Consider the following 18,359-nt stretch of genomic DNA (forward strand, 5'->3'; position numbering starts at 1 on the left):
CCAATTAAGTTTCTACTGCATAACTGCGGGACCTCCTTTGTAAGTATACGTCTCTTGTAATTCCTACTTCCCTACTTCACATGAATAATATCATTCCGCGATTCCGCAAGGACTTGTGATATCAAGTCCAGGCATACCTGGACATTTTTTGCCATTACAACTAAGCTTGGGAGTGTTAGCCAGCGCCACCGCTCACAAACATTGGTGGCGGATGTGGAACGTCCTTTCTGCCGCAGGCGTCACGAGTACGTTATCTTTTTTGGGGAAAGTTCATGTGAAAACGGCGTCGCGGTAGCTCAATTGGTTAGAGCGTCGCACGCGTAATGCGAAAACGTGGGATCGTTCCCCATCTGCGGCAAGTTGTTTTTTGTCCACCTTCACTGGCATTACCTGACCATTTCTTTAATTCAATCAGTAAGTACAAGTGATTTCCCCTATGTTGTAATTTGTCTTTGTTTGTTGGCTTCTCATGATATGATTAATAACAATCGGGCCCCTCAGTTAATCCCGTTTCTTCTCGTTCATAGACATCTTTGAGGCAGACGTGAAAGGCAAAAAGATTCAGAAATGGCGCTTCACGAACCATCGCGAAAACAATCGCAAGTGAAATAGCGTGTGGGTACAGATTGCCGTGGTATTTTTCATGCTTTCACTGCGCCACTTCAAATATTGGGGCGTGGGAACGTAGACCTGAAACAAAATCGCTCAACCACGTATCACTTCTCGCAGGAGCCCCAGCGAACAAAACAGGTTAGCCTCGGCGCCAACCATAGCCTCCGGTATATTTCTGCAGAAACGGTCACACCAGCCGACACGCGTCTTTCCCGGCGGACCTGGGCGTGCGTAATCACAACCACGAGTCACCGCGGGGCCCGAAGAACCTCAGCGAGCAAAACAGCGTCGTTGCAGCCACGCATGCAAGCAACAGCAAAAGCTCCGAATGCTAGAATAGAAACCATTTTTATTGGAACGCCCAGGATGTACGCGCCAAAGAAGCAGCACGCGCTGTGTGCAATCATCAAATGAAGACGCTTGTCCACGCGCCGTTGAACTCGGGGAGACGTATTTAGGAAACCACGCCACGCCGAACAAAACAAGGTCACGCCTTCGGCAGTTCCTCTCCCACCGCCGACGATGGTCGTTTATGTACACCCGCCGCGGTAACTCCGTAGCTATGGCTTTGCATTGCTGAGATCGAGGTTGGGGGTTGGACTACGGCCGCAGCGGCCTGTTTCTGACGGGGGGAACCCCAAGTGTTTCAAACTAATCGAGAGTACCCCGCTGCGGCGTGCCTCGTAATCAGATAGCCGTCCTGGCATGTAAAATCCCACAATCGAATTCATTTGGTTCACATTTCTGAGGCCGTGCTTTCTGTCAGCATAAAAGCTAAATTGCTCGATTTATTGGTTAACCTGCAGATCAAGAATCAAAACACACACCCACATGCACGCGTGCAGCGTGAGCTCCACCTACCCCCCCCCCCCCCCGCCTCACACACACACACACCGATGTTTCCAATGTGCAGACCGGCAAGGCAAAAAAATACCTTGTGAAACAGGCTTCTCCCCACAAGCAGCCTTATTGCGGAGAAGCCAGCTTTGAAGAACGCTGTTATGCAAGCTCACGCATGCATTCTGTTGAAGCCGTAGCGGGATGAATTTTGACTAAGTGGAATTATTTAACCCTCAGCTAAATTTGGCGAAAATAATGATTTTACAGGGTTCGTGTCGCATGGCTGCAGTGCGCAACACAGCCTCGTAATGTGTGTTTCGAGACAGCCTGTCGAGCATTCGCTGATTGCGCTGTGGAAGTGAGGATTACCGACAAACAGTTAATTTATTCTGTCCTTACTGGATTTACACGATCGGCAGATCGTGTCAATCGGCACTGAATCTGACGGGGCTCAGCAGCACAGAATCGCGCCTAGCATAAAGTCTTCGTTGAGGAGCTGCCCCTGGCGTAATTCAGGAAGCAACGTTAACCGGAAGACCAAATGTGGTTTGCTATGCATTGTCCTGGAAAAGGGGTATGAGGAAACATCATCTTGGACAAATAGGAGGAGGCAGGAGTAGGTGCACGAAATAAGGTACGCCGGTGGGCCAAAGTCGTTTGCACCACTCCGTTGATTTCGGAAAGCTGAGTAGCAGGCCCTGACCGCCTTCTGTCGTGAAGGCTGCCAAGGGTACTGTCATGGCCACTCGTTTACATTAGGTTTACAGGACATTCTTGCAGTTATGGAAAGTTCTTGTGAACGAGCAGACAGTATTCTGTAGCGATGATGGCGCTCTAAAGATCGGCAAAAAAAAAATGCTCCCTCTTCATATTTGCAGACACGTGGTGCTTGCAACGACCCGTATGAGCAAGCATATAACACTGAACAGCAGTGGTCGGCACGGTGTGGCCTTGAAGTCTATGGCACAGCTAGGTGACGCGCCTGTCGCATTGCGCGTTGCAAGGCAGGCACGACTTCCTCGTAAGTTTGGCTACCTTACATGCACAAGCGAAACTGCCGAGTCGACCTATTCGCTTTTCCTTTTACAGGTTTCACTCGTGGTCCCTGGTCGTTATAAAATTGCCACGAGGACGGGTATAATTTGCTTCCCCGGGACCACCAGACGCCATTCGAGAAGCCGAGTGTATCGAAGAGACTCAGTATAACTTTGGCAGTGTCTAGCACATGCGGGTAGAAACATTAACATGACAAGGAAGCTTCAATAACGCCCAACTTTTGTGCAATACAACGATTACTTTGAACACACGGTCGTGTACGCTGCACTTGATTGCCAAGTCACGAAGGGCTCTCTCTCTCTCTCTCTCTCTCTCTCTTTGCGTTTAATGTTATCCTTTAGAGGGCACGTACATCCTTAATTCAGTCTGCACTGTATATGCTCGGCGGATTCGCGGCCAAGGACGCCAAAAAAGAAGACGACGAGACCAAATTCACGTACACGCCCTCGAAGCCGGCATTTACTGCCAATCATCCGCCCATTACAGCTGTTACAGGCACTCACTGAAGCCAACGGTAGAAAATTAAGCCAGCGATCTAACAAGCGCGCCTCTCCCTCTTGCGTAACCTGGCAGTGGAGGGAGTAGTCCAGACGTACGGAAAAATACAGCTAACACAGCCGCCCTAAGCCACCCCCACCGCTGCAGCGCCGTCGCAGTTGAGTTGTCAGTCGTGAACGACCGAAAGCAAAGAAAAAGAAAAAAGAAAAGAAACACGGCCGCCACAGACCATTGCACCGACACACAAATAAAAGAGGAACGCGACGGGGACCGGCTTTTCCGGCGGCGATATCGCCGTGGCAACCGCTTCGCCAGCGGGCAGAGAAGAGCTTATATAAAGACGCGAGAGGGCGTCGCAATCACTGTCCGCGCGCGCCTCTGTGCATCGACGGAGAAGAGTCCGCGAGTCGAGTTCGAGTTTCTGGCGCGCCACTTCAACCACCCGCTTTTGCCTGTGCCAGGCTGTGTCGCTTCGCCGGAGTTCACACACAACGATGCAGTTCGTCCAGCGGCTTTCGTCCCTGCTCCTTCTCCTGGCGCTGTGCGACAGCATTCGAGCGCAGGACTCCAACATGACGAACGCGACGACGGCTCAGCCGCCGCCGCCGCCCGCGCCAATGCCGACGAACCAGACGGCCGCCGCGTCCGAGCAGCAGCAACCGTCGTCCGTCTGGACGACCGAGGAGCTGGTCGCTGATCTCTCGCTGCCCGGTGCGCCCAACGCGACGCTCGACGTCAGGTACGACGGGCCGCTTCAGGTGACGCTGGGCAACAAGCTGACGCCCCAGCAGGCCGGCGCCGCTCCGACCGTGTGCCTGAACGCCAGCGTCGAGTGCGAGCCGCCGTTCGCGCTGCTCATGGTCGACCCGGACGCGACCAGCCGTCAGAATCCGCAGTTCCGCAGCTGGCTCCACTGGATCGTGGTCAACGTCAACGGCACGGACAAGCTTCACGAGGGAGACCAGGCCGTGCCGTACAACGGCCCTGCTCCTCCCAAGGGCTCGGGTCCTCACCGGTACGTGTTCCTGCTGTACTGTCAGCGCGGCAGACGACTCCAGGGCTCCGAGCTGGCGCCCGAGAAGCGGAGCAACTTCAACCTGGCCGACTTCGTCAACAAGACGGAGCTCGGGGCGCCTCTGGCCGGAAACTTCTTTTTCGCCGAAAATCCGTGAAGAGAGTGTTTACTATTTTTTTTTTTTCGCATGCTTCGAACGCCCGCTGACCTCTCTTTCTGGAAAGTGCGCATAAGCGGTGCTACGATGCGAATGCTGAACGATGAACGGACAAGCGAAGATGTCATGTAAAAAGTATTTAGAAGCTATGGCAGTGTATCGAGTTCGTATGTAGTCAGCCATCTACGTTCGGCGTATAGATTACGCTTCCCGTCGTTTTTCGTGCACAACTTCGAGAAACGCAGACGGACAGCACAAGAGCGCTCACTGTGATAACTATACCTGTACAGTTTACATGCTTCCCCGAACGCCCTATTGTTTTATGTTTCAAGCAATCGCACATAGAGGCGTTTCCTTTCTTGCAAACACTTCTGCAAACACTCCTATTCCAGATAGGCAGGCGTTGTGCGCCTCCTCGAGTCATTCACCAGGATAGGATATCATTCTACACCAGCCTGTCTTCATTTCTCCTTCTTCTTCTTCTTCTTTCATGTTCAACTTCAAGGTGCTACTAATGAAAAAAGCCGGTTCTCCGCTTTGCTTGAAACGAAGTGCTACTTTTGAAAGAGCTGTGTCATCGCGTTTTGGATAACGCTGTAAAACGAAAAGTCAATAAAGTGCTGGCGCACATAATTTTCGAATGAGAGCATGAGCGTGACAACGTGTGTTTCTTCCGCACTCAATACAAGTCGCAGGGCTTCGGTGACAAACATTTTGGTGTGAAGACTTCAACTATATGGTTGTTACATGTTGTCTTCGATAGAGTTTGTGGTCGGGTTATTATTTGGTAACCTATATTCAATAATAAAACACACACACGTGCAAAAACAGCGATCGTCACAAAACTGTGAGTTGTCCCCGATTTCTTTTTTTTTGTTTTGTTTGCCCGAACGATGTTTTCCGTTTTATTACCTTCGGATAGCCGCAGAATATACAGGAAAAGAGTGGTGAATATTTTGTACAGATTACATCAGCGTGTGCGACGTTAGCGACATTAGCGACGTTAGCGACATAGTTATGAAAGTTGTAGCATTTATCAGCCGTGAAAGCATCGGACGCTGGTCAACTAGAGGACTGACAAACCAAAATATGATATAGTTTAGGAAACATAGCCGTAAACTAAGACATAAAGATTTTTAAAAACAGAAAATATAATGTACGTCATAGAATACTGTGTTGTAAATTTGGAATCGAATGGGAATGTTCGAGCAAAACAACCTCCGAATATTTTATCATTTGTAAACAAAGTGAAACACAAAGTATGCGTCAAATTCAACTGGGAAAAAGAAGAAATTGAGAGAGAGAAATAGCGAATGAAAGAAAAGAAAGGAAAGAACAAACAAGAGTCATTTATTTCATATAATGCACGTAATGAGGCCGTTCGCAACTGGACGCCCAGCTAACTGGATCTAGTAAATGACGAACAACTGCTTTCAGCTAAGTGGATCACGAGCGACGCTGACAGGATTGAAACAAGGAATCAGCCCTTCAGCAGATGCACGTAGACGTGTGTGCTCGTTGAAGGAGAGGAGCATGCAGTACTACAGCACCTCAAATTGTTTTAACAGTGTGAAAATGCGGTGAGGCAGACCCAGTAATGAATTGCATTGCCTTAATTGAAGCAAATAATTGGTATATAAGCTGCTTAAAACATGCATTGCATGCAATGCATGCATGCAATTCAATGCATGCATGCATGCAATTCACGCATGAATGCATGCAATGCATGCAAGTGAAAGCATGCATTGTTATTTAATGACTGCAAATTATTCGGCTGTAGTTATCTGCCCTGTACGTTCGCTCAGGATCGGGTGATGCATCTCGCAAAAAACAACCGCGTCGCTCCTGCAGAAAACGTCATTCAGAACAGTCGCCACTTCCTTCGGTCTCTCCCACTCGAAAGTTCGAAAGTGTTGTTCGAGGTTCAGAATGTTCGAACACAAGCGAATATTCGGTAATTTCGAATAGCAAGGACTATTCGATCCGTATTCGATATCTCTAATATTCTCACATCGCTACAGAATAATAATAATAATAAATGGCGGTTCATTCATTCTTCTCGATTTCCTGATTTCCTCTCCCCATGTAGAAAAGAAGCTCCAAGGCTTCCGCACATTAGGCTTCTACACTGATATGTTCGGATTGCGACACGAACGCTTTCAATTGTGCTCGGGTCAATGCAGATCTAGAGCTAAATATCGCTCGCAGAACTCGACGCACACGAACTTCAGTGAGGCTCGAAACTGCCCACAAGTCAGACGCATAATAACCACTGCCGCAAAAGCAATTTCACGCATGCTTGAGTCAATTAAGATCAGGCTAGAGGAAAGCAGAGCGCGTCCACACGACCAATTCAAGCAAGCTTCAATGTGGCCCACCTATAAGGCAATCACGCTTCGCGCTTCTATTGCACTCCTAGAAAATTTCAATATACGTAGATAGACTTCTATTTTGGAACTGCCAGTGTGGCGCCAGTCAGTAGTTCTATTCTAGGGGTGATTTCGACCGTGCTTGAGTCAATGCAGATGATGCGTCTGTTGCGAGGGCACTCTATAGCACGCTCTAGTTTAATTTCAATGCAGACTGAATGGTGCTATTCGTTTTCTTCAAGTGTGATTCGATACTCTTGAACTAATGCTTTGGTCGCGTTCGAAAATTCTGATGCAAGTTGACTTCAGTGAGAATAAGACGTGAGCGCGCAAAAAATGAGAAAACTCAATACAGATAAAGTAGTTCCACACAGTCAGTTCAAGCGCGCTTGACTTTGATCCTGCTATAGACAGCCATGCTTCACACTTCGAGTGGGCCAAGAAATTTCGATGCAAATTAATTTCTATGCAGATCTAATTGCACAGGTCACGGGGGCATAACCTATTAAACTTGATCTGTCTGTTATTGTCCTGAAGTGTCGTTCAAGGTAATGTAATTACTCTAATTCTGAAATAGCCGCAGTTGAACCTTTTGCGAACTAAAATGGCAATTCTGTCGAATTGGCCATTTAATTCAATCATCAAGCGCCGCAAGAAACGCGAGGCTAAACAAGCAAAAAATGCTTCGCAGAGCAAATAGTGCCTGGAAAACAGCCGCTGAGAAGGCCGCTTTTTTTTTTTTCTTCTTGTGCGATTTTCGTGCCCCCGGGGTGCGCGGAAACGTTGAAGGTCGCTTTTTTACGCAGTTAGATAGAGTTGCCGTAGTAACCGAAATCGAAGAAACCGCGTTATTGATTTTTCTGACCCGCCCCCACCTTTTCCTCTCCTCCCTCGCATTAAGTTTTGCCGCTAAGTGGTACAATGGTGTGCCTTTCACGAGCCGCCACGTGGTTTTCGACCGTGCGCAAAAGCTCTTGCCGATGATCCAAGATATTTATACATGGTGTCGCCGCTAACTTTAGCCAGAGCTTAAAAATATGCGAATATCACGTATGGCTGGACAGAACCAAGGTTATGTTGTTTTCCGTCGCTTGGAGATATTCGGATTATTTTTTTCCTTCTACCTTACTATATAATTAGTCCTAATTAATTATTGAACTTTATAATACTATAATTCCCCAAGTAAACTGTAGCTTGTATGCAAGACATATTGAAATGGGAAAATTGAAGCATCTCAGTGAGCGCCCAGTGATCAATTGGTAAACGTCTCGCAGCTACAGTACAGCAATTGTACACTGTCTAGTTTACTAGCTAGTGTAATTTAACATGACACTGCAGTGACATGGGTGCACACGTATCACACGCACGTCAGCGTGACATAGCGTTTTTGACAGGAAAGACGGAAACGCTCTCCCTCTCCAAACTCTCCACAACACCGAGATAGCAGAGGCGTTTATTTTAGTATACCCCCATCGCGAAGCACACTGCAAAATAGTTGCACCGTTACACAAAAGAGCGTAAGGGTGTAAGATATAGAAATATTTACACCCTTGTTCACTTTTAGGGATGTAAATTTGTTTACAGGGAGCCGCTACTCTTCCTGCAGAACGCTTATGCATTAAGAAATTGGCTCTTGCGACTTGAATCAGCTGGTGGAATTTTTACACGCGGTTTCATGTATAGTAGGCAACGATGCGAAGGCTATGTAGAGAGACTCCTCCCAGCGCTCGCAGTCCCGACTAAGAAATAGTTGCGTCACATAATAAAAACATAAAGAGACAAAGCTACGCATCATTTGATTCGATGCGACATTAAGTTTCACGTTTCTTCGCGTCGCCAAATGCCACGTAAATCTTAGACAGAAGACGTCCCTGATCCGAAACTATATACAGCCGAAAGAGCAGACTGACACTCTTCCCGCTTCATGTCTTCTGCGACCATGCAGCACCCTCAGCGCACGGCTTTACGCTCGGCATCGAAGCTATATAGCACGCCGCATATTGAAAGCAAAAAAAAAAGAGAGAGAGAGAGACAGAGAGAGGTGAGCAAATAATACTTGATGCGACGTGCCCTTACGTACGCAAGTTGTTGTTGTCGAGAATAAGGTAGCTAGTTATTCGATAGAAATTGAGCGCCGCACTTAAAGAACAACTCCATCGCGAAATGCGCAGAGTGGGACTTATATATGGCCGCACAGCACGTATTTGCGAAGCTTCCGCGTCGTTGCGCGTTACGTATGAAACGGAGTATGCCTATAGAAACATGCGCGACCAAGGTAGGCGGGTATGTGTGCATTAAATTAAGCGAAATGCGTGCAGACATGAAGAACGTGACAATGAAATGCAGACAGCTTATCCGGGTTCTTACGGAATCGGACGTAATAACCTGGCTGCGTGCATGCGAACATTTCATTAATGGTGGAATGTACGAGAATGCGCTCGCGAGTTCTTTTTTCCTTTTTTCTTTGTTATCGTGGACCAAATTGTGTGCCCTTCAGAATGGGTCAGGTTGTGTACGGATCAGGGCACGCGCCGATATTATCTCGTGCCATTCGTTGAGGACCGCGCCATCACTGTCAGACTTAATCCGAGCACGTGAGACAAGTTTTCGTTTTCGTTTTTTTTTCTTCTTTCTTTTTGCGTGTGACTCGTGCAGAGCTGAAGAGTGACAGTTCTAATATAAGTTTTAAGTTCTGGAAGAATGCGGTGCCAGAAACACACGATGTGATTACGATGCACATGGAAGTAGAGGTGGGGGGGGGGAGGGGAGGGGACTCCGGTTTAGTTTTGGCCCCCTGGGTTTCCTTAACGCACACCTAAATCAAAGTATACACACGTGCGTTCTTCAATTTCGACCCCGTGGAAATGCGGCAGACGCGGCCGGGTTTTAATCTGTGACCTCGAGAGCCCAGCAGCGGGCGACGCCATCGCCATTAACAGGAAGCTTTAGCTCGTGCCCAACTCCGACGCGGCCTATTCAAATACATGTAACGCGTAGAACCGCTTTTATGAGATAACGCCTGGACCGATTTTAACGAAATTTGTTGCATTTGAGAGAGAAAGTTCAATTCTCGTGACTGTCGAAAGCGGAATTTCGATTTACGGCCTGAATTCTGTTACAAGAATTTTAAAATTTTCGCAAGTTCGAAAAGAAGTAGACGTATCAAGTTTATAAATTAATAGCTCCGCATCAAGAATAGATATCGCGGTTCTGTAAACAGCATCCGTTAGATCAATCAAAGCAGACTATTCGATAGGTCCATTTATATCTTACATGAATTTGTCACGTTGTGTACAGGGGTTCTGCAAAAGCTGTACTTACATATTACTGAATTTTGTCAGATTCATGTGTAACATATAAGTTTTCTCCGCTTTATATGCAGTATCAGAAGGAATTCACAGAATTGTGATATCGTTTTTCGTTGCTGAGTGACAGAGTTGTAAATTTAATAATATCCTTTTCTGAACATTTTCGATTTTTGCTCATCTTTAATGAAAAATTCGAAACCAATGGTCACTAGAATTTAAGTTTTTCTTTCAAATGCAACAAACCTCGTCAAATTTGGCGCAGTGGTTGCCGAGAAAAACGAATTCTCCTTTTACGTGTATTTAGATAGGAGCACCCGAGCTAAAGCTTCCTCTTAAGCTACCACAGAAAATAGTCGCCGCCTGACTTGTAACAGGGACACGCGAGAAACTGTTCGCGGTGGCTTTTTCTCAACAATTACAGAAGGCGAAAAGCTAACGGTAAAGCTTCCTGAGAAAAAAAAAATAAGGAAAGAGGCAGGCATAAAATTTCACGGCACTGTCACTGGGAATTACACTCTAAAAAAATTAAATTATGGGGTTTTACGTGCCAAAACCACTTTCTGATTATGAGGCACGCCGTAGTGGAGGACTGCGGAAATTTTGACCACCTGGGGTTCTTTAACGTGCACCTAAATCTAAGCACACGGGTGTTTTCGCATTTCGCCCCCATCGAAATGCGGCCGCCGTGGCCGGGATTCGATCCCGCGACCTCGTGCTCATCAGCCCAACACCATAGCCACTGAGCAACCACGGCGGGTCACGGCACTGTCACTGGAAATTACACTCTAAAGAAATGAAAGCTCAAGCGTGTACCGTGATAAGTATTGTGGAGGCGGTATACATATATGAGGTGTAAAATGTTAAAGGATAGCAAAACGAGCCGCGGTAGCCCTGTAAAATAATTTTCACCCTTATTCACTTTTAAGGGCGCAAATTATTTAACAGTGGCTTATGCTCTTTTGTTGCTCAGCACGGAGGTCGCGGTTTCCATTCCCGTCAGCATTTCGATGGGGGGGGGGGGGGAGGGGAAATGAAAAAGAAAACACGCTCGTCTACTTAAATTTAGATACACAATAAAGAACTCCAGGTGGTCCAAATTATTCCGGGCCTTTCACTAAGACGTTTCTCAGACGATCCAGGATGACACTTCGGGAACGTTGAACGCCATGGATAAATATCAATCAACCAAAGAGGAACACTCTTTCATTTTGGGATGGTAAAGAATACTTTTAGACTGGTTTAGAAGGCAAGTCATGGCGTGATACAGGGGCATGCTAAGCCAGAAAGGACGCAGTAGTGAGACTACACCACTTCGAAGCTCCGCGCCAGCTGCCCGTGACGTCAGAGATGTTGACCAAGACATCGACCTAAAACGAGATTCGGAATCCTTTCACAGCTAAGCTTTCTTGGCCTTTCCCGCGGATTTTGTCGTTCATCGTCGCTTCGTCGCCTATATATGTATACTAGAGAAAACAACATGAGATACGTGCTATGTGCCTCTGGCTATGTGCCACTGAGTATACGTGCGCGAATAGACGAAGTTGGGCCACTGCAGTCTTTTTCCATCATTGGCCAATCCTCCAGAACGCGTATGTGCCTCTAGCACAACATTAGTTAACAACAACAACAAAAAAAAGCCTCAAATGTGTTTACGTGTCTAATCGTATTTTTCTGTGCATACACCTTTCATGAACATTCTACCTTCGACAAGCGTCATACACGGCTTCGACCTCGTGACAAGTGACCTCGTCACGTGACTCGTGACGTGACAAGGTCACGTGACCTCGTGAAAGAGTGAGCGTTGGCGGCTACAGGCGACGAGGCTATACCTCGCTAACACAAGCACGCCTTGCTTCGTTTAGATTCCAGCATTGCGTTGCACAGCCCACGTGCGGCAATACAGCTTGAAATCCATGACGTCACGTTGATGACATGGCGCCGCGTGCAGTTTGAGCGCGAGGGACATGTGGGGAACATCAGTGCAACAAAATGGAGCAGCGCAAGAAGGTAGCGCTTCGGCTGGCGCGCTTAACCGCTATAAGCTAAACATCGACAAGAATCACGGGTATATCTTTATCTCGCCACGGGTGGTGGCAAGATAAAGAACTTTCGCATCGTAAAGAACGGACAAGAGTGACTCGTGCGAGTCCTACAGTTTCTTTTGCAATCGCTGCGACATAATAATAATAATAATATTTGGGGTTTTACGTGCCAAAACCACTTTCTGATTATGAGGCACGCCGTAGTGGAGGACTCCGGAAATTTAGACCACCTGGGGTTCTTTAACGTCGCTGCGACATGTGCGGTGATCTTTTTTTTTTTTTGTGACTATTTCCACTGTAGTCTTTTGCGTTGCATTAAATTAGCCTTCGTGGACTACGATCTTGTTTTTTTACAGCAAAAGCTGTATATCACTAACCTTCAGTAGTTTTTTTTCGGCGTCTGGCAACAGAAACGGATTTAGCGATTTCTAACAAACCCATACGGGTGCAGTGCGGCGGCTCAGATGTCAAAATGCGGAACGGGTTAGAACGCTCGCCTTGCACAATAGCGTGACGTCAAGGTTATCGCGTTATATAAGCAGGAGAGGTACCGGCGCTAAAAAACAGTTGCGCTATCGACGGGGCGGACAGTATGGTTACTACACCTGAAGAACAACATGCGTACGAGGAGTGCCGGAGGGAACAGCAACGACAATGTAAACGGCGCCGGCGCGAAACGACCACCGATGAAGAACGTTCTCGCCATGCTGAACGAAAGCGACAATTGCGAGCCCGTGCAACCATTCCACTCGGTGAAGATGGAATGGCAGCGAAATCACTTTACTTTTCGTTTGAGAGCTTTGACTGGCGTCAGCTTTCGCTGCCATTCTCACCCGACTATCACTACTAATACTACTACTATCACTATCACTATCACTACTACTACTACTACTACTACTACTAATAATAATAATAATAATAATAATAATGATAAATTTCGATGGGGGCGAAATGCGAAAACACCCGTGTACTTAGATTTAGGTGCACGTTAAAGATCCCCAGGTGGTCGAATGGCAGCGAAATCACTTTACTTTTCGTTTGAGAGCTTTGACTGTCGTCAGCTTTCGCTGCCATTCCATCTTCACAGAGTGGAATGGTTGTCTTCTTTTTTTCTTTTCTCTTCCCTTCTTAAATTTGTATGTATTATGTGTACATCCACTCCTTCTTAAAAAGTAGGCACTCCACAGGCAACGTGCTTGTCCCCTTATCTTCCTATCTGTCCATTCTATGCTTTCAAACTGAATACTACTACTACTACTACTACTACTACTACTACTACTACTACTACTACTACTACTAATAATAATAATAATAATAATGATGATGATGATGATGATAAATTTCGATGGGGGCGAAATGCGAAAACACCCGTGTACTTAGATTTAGGTGCACGTTAAAGATCCCCAGGTGGTCGAAATTTCCGGAGTCCCCCACTACGGCGTGCCTCATAATCAGAAAGTGGTTTTGGCACGTAAAACCCCATAATTTAATTTTTAATTAATAATAATAATAATAATAATAATAATAATAATAATAACCAAATTTTTACTTTTTCTGGCCTTCTGTTGTGTATATTGTCATGTTGTAATGAACGTGAATAACCAAACGCTGCCAAGAGCGTGAGTTCGAAATGTATCTTTTTATTGGGCAAGATCTTGCTCAGAAAGCTAGCAAAACGTCGCGCACGATATCTGATATGACAGTACTGTTTCGATATAGGATCGGCGACGACGTTCAACACCTTCGTATACACAGGCGTGTCTTGCACCGAGCGATGACATGACAACAGTGATAGTCGGGTGAGAAACACTCCCCGGCAGAAAAGCAATACAACGTACGCGTGACATATTTACGTTTTTCTAACACTTTATTGTGTTAGTTCCAACGCCGTGTCCGCAATCCGACCATCCTTTCCGTTACGCCGTCGTTATCCTAAAAAAAAAAAAAATTGTGGGGTTTTACGTGCCAAGACCACTTTCTGATTATGAAGCACGCCTCTGCTTTATCGCTTATGGCTGGGGGTGGCTCTCACTAAATCTTACTCCTTCCGCATTGGAATGGCCGACAATGATCTCTGTAATGCCTGTCTTTGCGAGGAGACGCTGGAACATGTTCTGTGCGACTGTCCTGAATATAATGTTCAGCGACAGTCCCTGGCATCTGTTCTAGCGCGCCTTGACAGTAGACCAGTCTACCTCGACACGATTTTCGCATGCCGCCGACAGAAGATATCGCAGGTGAAGGCGACAAAGGGACTACTTCGGTTTTTGAAAGAGACGGGATTGGACAAGCGGCTGTGAGAGTGACGTCGCGTACCATGCCAGATTGATGGCCTCCAACGGACGATGTGTGCGTGCTGTGCTATGTGCTCTCTCTCCCTCTCCCCCTTCCCCATCTTTACTCTCCCCCATCCCTCTCCCATGTGTAGGGTAGCAAACCGGTTAAGCCAAACTGGTTAACCTCCCTACCTTTCCTTCTCCACTTTTTCCTTCCTTCCTTCCATGAAGCACGCCGTAGTGGGGAACTCCGGAAATTAGGACCACCTAAGGCTATTTAACGTGCACCTAAATTTAAGTATGCGAGTGTTTTCGCATTTCGCCGCCATCGATATGCGGCTGCCGAGGCAGGGATACGATCCCGCGAGGCCGTGCTTAGCAGTCCAACACCACAGCCACTAAGCAACCGCGGCGGGTAGTTAGCCTCGAGCCTCGTACGGCAAACACGAATGATTCACTACCCATGGCCTCCGGGATTGCGCGTGCAGGTTCGCACCCGATCTCGGAGCTCATGGCTTATCACTGACGATCGAATAACGTGTAGCTTGGAGCCCGTTACGCTAACTTAACCGGTGCGCTGTTGCTCGGCTAAGGTGCAAACAAACTGCGAAAAACTCCTTTCTTTATATGCGCGAATCATTGTATCTTAACCGCACTTTGATTCCCTGTATTTTAGATTTTAAAATAAGGTTCAATGCTCTTTGTAAAAATTAATCTCATCGTTGCTTACCATCACAAAATGTTTGCAGCTTCGATGAGAATAATGAGAAAAGTTCTAAAAGAAACCTGTGTCACTGTTGTTGTTAAAACGATAAAGAGCCCCATTGGCGTACCTAATCATTCGGCTCCGTAAAACCGTAGCACTGCATTCAGGCGGGCGCTGAAACGACGAAGAGCTACATTGGTAGTACCTGGTTATTCGGCTCCATGAAATGTACGGCCCGCTGGGTCTCAAAACTCTTTGTGTTTGCTAATATCGAAACTTCTATGTATCCCTCCGGCGCTTCCTCCTCCACACATGCTGCACAGATAGTTTTAGGGTTCTCCGAGATTCCGGTAAACGTGACCTCCACCCTCAAAGCACACTGCACCTGCCCTTCACCTCTGAGAGCCAAGCTAGCTGGAATCTACTCACGATTACACACAAATTATTCACAGCCAATTAGGTTCACTCATTTCCCTGACGTCAAGCGGTACTGCGTCTTTAAAGAAGCTGTTTTTTGTGCGAAGCATATTAACATAGGTTTCGGGCCTTCGCGCGACGCCCGGCGGTGGCCACCATTGACCCTGAAGTGGGGTCATGTGACATGACGGCACGTGATGACGTCACACAGGCTGCAGATGGGGCCTCATATCGCGCCGTCGGTCGCCTCCCGGCGGTGGCCACCATTGACCTTCAAGTGACCTTCAAGTAGGTCACGTGACATGACGTCACGTGATGACGTCACACCGGCTGCAGATGGGGCCTCATATCGCGCCGTCGGTCGCCTCCCGGCGGTGGCCACCATTGACCCTGAAGTGAGATCACATGATGTGACGTCACGTGATGACGTCACACCGGCTGCAGATGGGGCCTCATATCGCGCCGTCGGACGTCGCCCGGCGGAGGCATCCACGCTTCGGTTCGCGCCGTCGCGCGCGACGCGGCGGCGGCGCCGCCATCGCTGCATCACGTGATATGTGACGTCACGCCAGGGATGAAGCGGCGCGCGCCCGCCGTCGCGTCAGTCTCTGTGCCCGCAACCGCGCCAGCGTCGTTGCGCCGGGCGTGTATGCGGTCAAGATGCCTCCAAACGCTAAGGATACGTGAAGCATCCACTGGGCTTAACCATGATAAGCCTCCAATTTTTTTTTTCGTGCAGATTTGTCTTTGTGTGACTGGTTCAGGATAAAACACGAACGTCTAAGGTATATTTTATGGATGATGCTGTTATCAATTTTAAGTCAAATTTAATATTTTAGCTTGGAACAACGAGCCTTTATATTCCAATTAGCCCAGCATTTACATTTGAAGAGGAAAGTCAGTAAGCTGTGAGAAGACTCCAGCTGCCTCGGCTCTTTCCGAGGTGAAGGCCAGGTGTACTGAGTTTTTACAGCGATAGGATTCCATGCATTTTTCGTGTGCGTCGACAAAAAATATCGCCATCAATGGCTCATCACCCCCCCCCCCGTAAGTACCCATACCCTCGTAAACAATATAAAAAAAATGGCTGTGGCTTAGGTAAGGTTAAGCCCAGGATGCGAAGCATACTAGCCTTTATTTTAGTTGTTGAACCACTGTTTAGCCTGGTGAACTGCTGTTGCTTGGCTATATTTGGTTCGGCTAGACGAAGAAACAACTCATGCATTACTGCTTCGCCTTCAAGAGTGGAACGCGACAGCGTTCCCGTCGACCCGCCAAGGGGTGTAAGACAATGGGCTACAGGGCAGCGACTACGCGCCCCGCATTGGACGCGGTGAGCGTCGAGCAAAGCAGCGTTGGGCGCGGCAACGAAATGTGCGCCTGAGCAAGAGACGCACGCCTTAGAAACAGCTCGTTTCTAAGGCAACACCGCATTCACTAGAGGCGCTTTTGTACCGCTTTGAAGCATCGTACTCGTGGCTCAGTGGTAGCGTCTCCGTCCCACACTCCGGAGACCCTGGTTCGATTCCCACCCAGCCCGTCTTGCAAGAGTTGAGCCAAAGCCACTTCTCCTCTGTCGTGACGTCACGGTGTCACGTGGTTTCAAGGCGACACCGCCGCGCCTGAGGAGCTGGGTTGAGCTCTCGTAATATGCTTCGCACAAAATACACTGGCTCATAGCCCCGTAAGGCAGAGGCTACAAGCATTCAGCAAAGTGAAGCGAGCGGTGCGTCCGTTCTTTCTAATCAAGCATACAACATACAAACGGCATGTCAAAAACAATCATCATCAATGACTCATAGCCCCGTAAGCAATGGCTTATACACCCGTAAGCAATGGCTCACACCCCGTAAGCAATGTATACCCCCGAGCAGCGCATTTAATTTTTGTTCTACAGTTGCTATGGGAAGACCACGTATAGTTAGACAAATAATGACCACCGATCAAGACAATAAATGTGTGTGCCTACCTTTCGTCACGATGACCACCGATCAACACAATAAATGAGTTTGTACCTTTCTTCGATATTACATGTGACATCTGTGCTTAACAGCTTCGCTGATCATCCACCTTCACAGTGGAATGGCTCACGACTTTTTGTTTCAGCTTTTTTGTAATTCTTATGTTGTTGCCGGCTATAGATGCTCGTTAAAAAACCTCAGGTGGTCAAAATTAATCTGCAGTCCCTCACTGAGACGTGCCCCTTAATCAGATTGTGGTTGTGGCAAGCAAAATTCCAGAATTTAATTGAAGTATCATTTTGGACTACAGGTACCACGTCATGTGGAAATCAGTGGTATGCGAAGCATCCTTAGAAACAAATCCATTCCCTTCACTTGTCATTAAACGCCCGTCCATTGCTTAGCGTGCAGGTCACCGGGAAACGACTCACTGCGGATTCAGTTAACAAAGCATGCAATGTGATCGCATGAACAGTCCGAACCCGTAGACAATGGCTAGTTATGAGCCCAAGAAATCATAGAAATCACGTAGAAATCTGCACTCAAGAGAAAGAAAAAAATCACCGCCCAAGCACTCCGTACCGATGGTTATAACCAGCGAAGCTGAAACGTGCGGCCCCTGTTTCATCACTGGGTTCTAATCTTCCTGTAGTGTCGCCTTGACCCTATGGTGCGCTTTAATGCGGCTCTGCTTCTGCCTGCCCTGCGTAAGTTACTGAAGTACTATAGCGCCAAACAGACGACACAAGAAGAGACACGGATGAGCGCTTCGTCCGTGCCTCTTCTTGTGTCGTCTGTTTGGCGCTATAGTACTTCAGTAACATGCACCAACTAGCCCAACAAAAAGTTCTGCGTAAGTTGTCTGATAAATTTGCATGGTGTTCATTTTTCAGAAATAACAGAAACGCACGGTGCCGTGCCTTGAGCTTCAATTTATTCCCTTTGCTCGCAACAGCTGTCGTGTTTACAGTGGTAGCATTTCCTTCCGTTCTCACGTCACCTTTTCTCTATCCCCCTTGTGTGGGAACTAGCTTCCCTCTGTACTTGCACGTTGGTATAAAGGTACGCGCTGTAATGTCTGCACTGCTATTGCGCACGGGGA

General features: G+C 47.5%; 1 protein-coding gene and 1 non-coding gene across 2 annotated transcripts; both read left to right on the top strand.

Moving 5' to 3' along the window:
* Nucleotides 1-285: 285 nt before the first annotated feature.
* On the top strand, nt 286-358 carry TRNAT-CGU (transfer RNA threonine (anticodon CGU)). The gene has a single exon. It is a non-coding gene; the product is annotated as a tRNA-Thr (tRNA).
* Nucleotides 359-3,294: 2,936 nt separating this feature from the next.
* Nucleotides 3,295-4,824, top strand: LOC135899912 (protein D3-like). Its single transcript, XM_065429299.1, has one exon. It carries the CDS (start codon nt 3,501-3,503, stop codon nt 4,176-4,178), a length of 678 nt encoding a protein of 225 aa, XP_065285371.1. The 5' UTR covers nt 3,295-3,500; the 3' UTR covers nt 4,179-4,824.
* The last annotated feature ends 13,535 nt before the right edge of the window (nt 4,825-18,359 follow it).

Source organism: Dermacentor albipictus, chromosome 2 (assembly GCF_038994185.2).
Source record: "Dermacentor albipictus isolate Rhodes 1998 colony chromosome 2, USDA_Dalb.pri_finalv2, whole genome shotgun sequence".
NCBI classification, from domain to species: Eukaryota; Metazoa; Arthropoda; class Arachnida; order Ixodida; family Ixodidae; genus Dermacentor; species Dermacentor albipictus.